Source organism: Nannobrachium achirus (genome assembly GCF_963921795.1).
Source record: "Nannobrachium achirus genome assembly, chromosome: 21".
NCBI lineage: Eukaryota > Metazoa > Chordata > Actinopteri > Myctophiformes > Myctophidae > Nannobrachium > Nannobrachium achirus.
Window position 1 is genome coordinate 24,622,143 of NC_137828.1, and position 6,276 is coordinate 24,628,418.

The 6,276-nt window shown below is 42.4% G+C and overlaps 1 protein-coding gene across 1 annotated transcript; it reads left to right on the top strand.

The window, feature by feature from the left end:
* The first annotated feature begins 2,412 nt into the window (after positions 1-2,412).
* LOC308306945 (uncharacterized protein) lies at positions 2,413-5,090 on the top strand. The gene is made up of 6 exons (XM_080752001.1): positions 2,413-2,514; positions 2,856-2,912; positions 3,416-3,464; positions 3,595-3,685; positions 4,001-4,115; positions 4,552-5,090. The coding sequence occupies exons 4-6, from the start codon at positions 3,666-3,668 to the stop codon at positions 4,723-4,725; spliced, it is 309 nt and encodes a 102-aa protein (XP_080608127.1). The 5' UTR covers positions 2,413-2,514; positions 2,856-2,912; positions 3,416-3,464; positions 3,595-3,665; the 3' UTR covers positions 4,726-5,090.
* Positions 5,091-6,276: the final 1,186 nt, after the last annotated feature.

Here is a 6,276-nt window from a genome sequence, read left to right on the forward strand (position 1 = left end):
GATCAAGTAGGGCGTTCATTTATGGGGAAAAAAAACATAAAGAGTTAAATTATGGAGATTCTGCCCGATAGCAACGATATACTAAGGTTTTTCAGAAAACTGTTGGGATTTAGAAGAAATTTTTAGAACCATCCTCATACTGTATCTTTTTATTATTATTATTCATTTTTATCCCACCATTTTTGCAACCCATTTTTTTCATCCGGTGTCAATTATCTAATGTAATCCTGGGCCCTACACTCCCTCTGCCAACCCTGGGAGAGCAACAGACTGACCTCATGGCTTCCTTCCTTCCTATGCATGAGGAGGCCAAGCTGCTTCTTTTCACCTGACAGGGGGTAGTTTACCCAGTAGACGTAGCGTGTGGAAGGAACACGTTATTCCAACCAGTTCCTTTCCCCTCCATCAGGTGCTTTGGCTGGCCAGGGGAAGGCAGTATAGCGACCAGGATTACTCCATGTTTTTTTTTGTGAGGGTACCATCTTTTTTTTCTCTTTACATAAAAAATGTATCACTATTACCGAAGACAACAGCCGTCTTTTACTTTTATCAGGCTGGCTGCCTGGTCCATAACCCTCTCTCACCATGTTGAGTTGAGAAACGTTTGGCGTTTCGATAAGAACAGAGTCCTCTGGCGACTGTTGGCTGAGACTCTACCTGCATTAGCATGTCTCCTGCCGGGCCGTCATGATAGTCTGTCTTTAATCCTTGCTGCGCGTGTGCCTGCCCTCCAGCCAGTCTCCCCGTTATCTGGGCCTGGCCAGGCTTACATACTGTAGCACAGCTATAAATGAGCACTGAACGTATCATAAGTCATGTGGTGGTGGGCATACCTTCACTCTGATGAATAAAACATTGCACAGCATGTTTTGCTGCATGGCATGGCTGTTTAAATACAAGATGTGTGACCATCCCAGACCCTTCTCTCTCTCTCTCTCTCTCTCTCTCTCTCTCTCTCTCTCTCTCTCTCTGTGTGTGTGTGCGTGTGTGTGTGCAGCAGGGCTCATTCTGTGGCGATTCGCGCGCACACAGGTTTTATTCGTTTTTCTTTGTGTTATTCTCAGGTTTCTATTTTCTTTTTTCTTTTTTTTTAGCTAAATGTAACACAATCAAGAACTACACATTCCCTTCACCTCTCCACATGCTGTGGACAGCGTGGAGACAAATCAAAAAGCCAAATGGCACACACACAGTGCATGGCCACACCACTGACGCCAGCCAGCAGGATTTATAGACAGATTTCTTGTTTACCACACACAGAAAAATAATGGTTCTTAAATGGTTCTTTAAAAGGCTATATGGTTCTTTAAAGAACCATCACCTATAAAGAACCATTTTATTTAACAAATGGTTCTTCAGATTCCTCACATGGTTCTTTGGGATTTAAAAGGTTCTTAGGCCTATATGGAGGTTACAGTATGTATTTTGCAACTGTAAATTATAACCTACATATTAATTTAAAACAATTAAAATTTTCAATGTAGGCATTCAGCAGATGAAGAGATGGAAAGATAGAAGATAAAAAACAACATCCTATATTAAAATTGTATTAAGGAGGACCTTTTAGCCAGCCGGCAGGTTTATCTCTGATGTCACTGACGCGTGATTACAGGTCCAACTGGGAAAGATGGATAACCACGCCCCGGACTCATTTTTGAAGCTTGTGATTGGCTGGACCGGACGTAGGGAGCGCTCCGTTGTAGTCACTTGGACCGCGCGAGGTGCACCAAAACCCAATTATCATGGCGTTTATCGTGCGCTTGCCCAGGCCTTACGGCCTGGGCATAAATATAACGATTGCATTCACCACGGCTTCGTAACTCGCGCGGCGCTCCGCCGGCCGCGCGGCCCTGGCCCGCTCTTCGCGGCCACTCGCGCCTGCGGCGCTCGGGGGCGAAGAGCAGGACCAAGGTCCGCTGGCCTTCGCGCCGCTTGCAATGTCGTGGACAATAACTGTGAAAACGAGCGCTCTATGCCGTTTCCATCCATCTTTCCCAGTTGGATCCGTAATCACGCGTCACTGACTCAGCCATAACCATGCAACTACACCCAAATATGAAGTGTATCTAACCTAAATGTGTTGTCATGGCATCAGGTGCAAACAAATCAGTCTGCTCCATATATGGGTACAAAAGGTAGCATGCCCATATAGGCCTATGGATATATACTCCATCTATAATATAATTTTTCAAATAGGCCTGTCTAGAATCTAATGTTTTAGGCTGTTGTCTCTTTGGGCATGGCATTACATGTTATTATCTCTCTCTCTCTCTCTCTCTCTCTCTCTCTCTCTCTCTTGCGTGCGCACGCGCGCACGCACGCACACACACACACACACACACACACACACACACACACACACACACACACACAAAAAACAGCGGGCCGGCATTATGTCGGCCCCGCCCACTTTTTCCTTCTCTGTAGGCTACTGAACTGCGTCACGTCTCCTCACGAGTTGAACTGGAAGTTGTTAGCTCCATTCTTCAACATTTCTTTCATTCTGGAAGTAAGGTAAGGTGTTTTCGACTTTCAACATGTTTTAGTTGACGTTAGAATGTTCCACTGCCATCATGCAGAACGAGCAGTAGTTACATTTGTTTGTTGTTTGTTGCCAGGGCAGAGGGAAGAGTCAACATTACTGTTGGTTAGCTTAGCTGTTAGCTGCAGCTGCTAATTCAATTGACAGTTAGCTGAAAGCTAAGAAGGCATGTAGTTGAACATTTGATGTAAACTAGCTTAAAGTCAAGTTTAGTAAAGTTGTTGAAGGCATTTGGAGTAATGTGTGGTCTGTGTTATTTAAATGACAGGTCAATGTGTTTTTTGGGGGAAATTGACTCTGTATTTCCTTCCAGAAAGTGTGAAGGGATTTGCTGGCAGCAAATGAAGACAAGATACTGTGAGAAAGCAAAGTAAGTTATCCTGTGGAGTGTGTGTGTGTGTGTGTGTGTGTGTGTGTGTGTGTGTGTGTGTGTGTGTGTGTGTGTGTGTGTGTGTGTGTGTGTGTGTGTGTGTAACAATGACACATCCACAAGATAATGGCACAAAATAATTAAATGTCAGTAATATGGAAAATTCTGTGTGTTTAGATTATAATTTATGTATGTTCATATCAATGGTGAAATTGATGTTTTACAAGTATTGGACTAATGTTAAATATAAACATTTTGCTGACCCTACTGTACATTAAAGGACAACCTCACCACTTTTCAACCTATCTTCATTTAATTGGTCCTCACTAATGTTCATGATAGCAAAATTCATAGAACTCCATCTAATGGGGAATCAAAACAAATAGAAACTAGGCTTTGCATTCTTGAAAAGTTGCAATGTTAAAATGGAAGCCATTGTTTTCACTATAATAAAAATGTAAATATAAAAAAAAGAATAATCTTCCAAACAATGTCATTGGTAGATGGATTTCTGAACTGCCAAGTGGGTCATCATCATCATCATCAAAAGTGGTAATTAAGGTTTATGCAGTATAGTATAAGATGACTTAAAAGGTAACAGTATATACAATTCTGAAGTCAATTTAATTTACATTTTAAAAGAATGAATGCAGCATTTTTTCTTTTTTTAAATCATTTCAAGAGTAGCTGCCGCTGCCAGGAAGGGTTCAGAGGTCTGCAGTGTAAGCTGGGACAGGCCACCGCCATCAGCATATGTCTGCTGCTATTCTATGGTAAGTGGAGGAAGGGGTCACTGTGTCCTCACTGAAATTACACAGTATTACAAATGTAACCAAACTAGAGGTTCTGCTAGTATCTAGTAACTAGTAGCGTAGGCCCTCACATTCAGTAGGCTACACTATCGCTCTGAACACAGCACCACCAGTTCTTCAGTAAAAGATTAAAGCCAGGTACTTAGAAACATCCTCATCTTTGGTTTTGAACTGCTGTTATTCTGGTTTATCCCCAGCATCATGCCGGCACTATCCTTTTGCACATACTGTCTTTTACCCACAATCATTGTGTGTGTGTGCATGTGTGTGTTGCAGCTGTACTGGTAGCAGTGACCGTATGGAACCAGAAAGGCAGTCGTCCCTGCTGAGCACGAGAGCTGGGAGGATATCAGACAAAACATCCTCGACTACAACGTTCTGCATACAAAAGGTATTGGCATAAAATAAACAATTTCAGAATCATATAAAGTATTTGTATCATGACATTGGATGTTGGATAAGGGACACGGACCCCAAAAGGGCTGAGAAACAACACTAGATGCATTGAAATCAGATTGGAGCAATCTGTTTCCTCAATTGTAATTCTAAATGTAAACAGGATAATAAATGCACTAATTGTGCATGCACACCTGAATCACATACAAGCAAGGTTTATTTTAGTATTGATGTCAACTCAGAAATGTTAACTCAAGCCTTTTGGCCCCAGAAAGAGAAAGTGAACATTTAGAACAGTAAGACTAGGAGGTGCTGTTATTCCTAGCGTCTAGCATCCACACAAACCTACTGCTAACCATTTTCCATTTTGTATGAAAAGGGACAGACTTAACTATCTTAAATGTGACTAACTGAACCTCCCCCTTCTTCAGAACGTGTACGACAGTGTCCCCTGTGCTCCAGCCTGTCCCAGTCGTCCGGCTCATCAAGTCCTCCCATGGCTCCTAGGAGGATGTGCACCCGGCTGGCTTCTCCTGCAGCAGCTTGGGTGCCCTGTACCTCAGCATTCCCCACCATCACCACACGGCAAACAGCAGCTGCACTAGTAGTGACGCTGCTTACGACGCCAACAAAACTGGCCACGGCACGAGCGGGGACGTGAATGACGCCAGCTACGTGGATGTCGCCCATGCAGGACGGCAGTCCCACATCGACTTCAAGAGCTACGTGGCGCACACTGCTTCAGCAGTGTTGGGATTGGAAGTCTCATCAAAGATGATGCGCAACCAACAGTCAGTGACTTGTTCCTTCAAGAACTTCCACTGAACTTGCAGGCTCATTTTAAAAACTTGGAGGTACCCATTGCTGTTGATGAGAAGCTCTGGAAGAGTAAACACATTGTTTTGAACTCTGTCAAGTATGCGGCTGGAGCCTGTATGAGGTGGACTTGCTTTGTATTCTTCTTTTTTACTTGCACAGCACTTAAGAGATTTAAATGTTTTGAAACTGTTGTACTGATGTTAAATTTTGATTAAATGATGATTTGATTAAATTCAAAGAGTTATAACTAATCTCGTGTTCATCTTTTCCAACAAATCTGATATATTTTAAAGTGTAGTGAAACATTTATTACCCTAAGAACCACTTATTTAGCTGGAAAACCATTTTTTAGCTGAAGAACCATTTTTTTTGCTGAAGAACCATTATTCAAAACATTTTCCAAAAGGTTCTTCAGAGAACCTTTTTTTGACATGGTTCTTTGAGGAACCAAAAATGGTTCCTCAAAGAACCATTTTTTGATGGTTCTTTGAAGCACCTTTAATGGTTCTTTATCGAACCATTCGAATAAATGGTTCTTTAAAGAACCTTGGTGAAAAAGGTTCTTTGTGGAACCAAAAATGGTTCTTCTATGGAATCACTCTGAAGAACCATTTTTGGTTCCAGTTGGAACCTTTTTTTTTCTGTGTGCAACATTGAGACTGCACATGCCTGTTTCATATAATCATTCAGTTTCCAAAGCGCAGCTTTCAGTTCATTCAACCTCCTCTCTGTGTTGGCTGGTGACTGTGTGAAGAGACCCTCCATATATACTTCAGGCCTACTTCACCCCCGCAACAGCATTGCGCACAAGAACAGCTGATATACAAGCTCACAGCTCGTTGCATTCCCTGATTTTGCATAGCATGCTGTAAGCAAAATGTAAGAGCGGAGCCAATAAAGCCAAGTTTAACTATATTCCATGTGTTGCAATAAAAAGTGTTAAATCTACTTATATGACGTGAGCGCTCCTGACCGGATTTCTATTGAACTCTGCTTTCCCCACCGAGCTAAATGAGCGGTTAGGATTACAGAAGAAAAGAATCCTCTTCCCTAGTCTCATTCCCACAATGAGGCATAGGCCCACGTTTCCTGTCAGCGTCATTCTCTCTTTTCAAGAGATAAACAGCTTACCTTTGGCATGACCCATTCCACTTTAATAAACGCTAAGTACTTTACTGTCCCACTTTTCAAAGCCAGTGAGGGGGATATCTCTCACTTAGCAATCGTATTCTGGACAATTAAACCCTTATCTGAAGAATAGCGCCTGTCTGCAAGACTTTTTAGTGGCAATTAAGTGGAACCGTTTGACTTAATATCCAGCGCTCTATTAAAACGAG

Bases quoted from the DNA above. Each gene is read 5' to 3' on its own strand.
- LOC308306945 (XM_080752001.1), top strand. From the start codon at position 3,666: ATGTCTGCTGCTATTCTATG. The intron at 3,686-4,000 runs GTAAGTGGAGGA...TGTGTGTTGCAG, and splicing joins ATGTCTGCTGCTATTCTATG to CTGTACTGGTAGCAGTGACC. The intron at 4,116-4,551 runs GTATTGGCATAA...CCCCTTCTTCAG, and splicing joins CAACGTTCTGCATACAAAAG to AACGTGTACGACAGTGTCCC.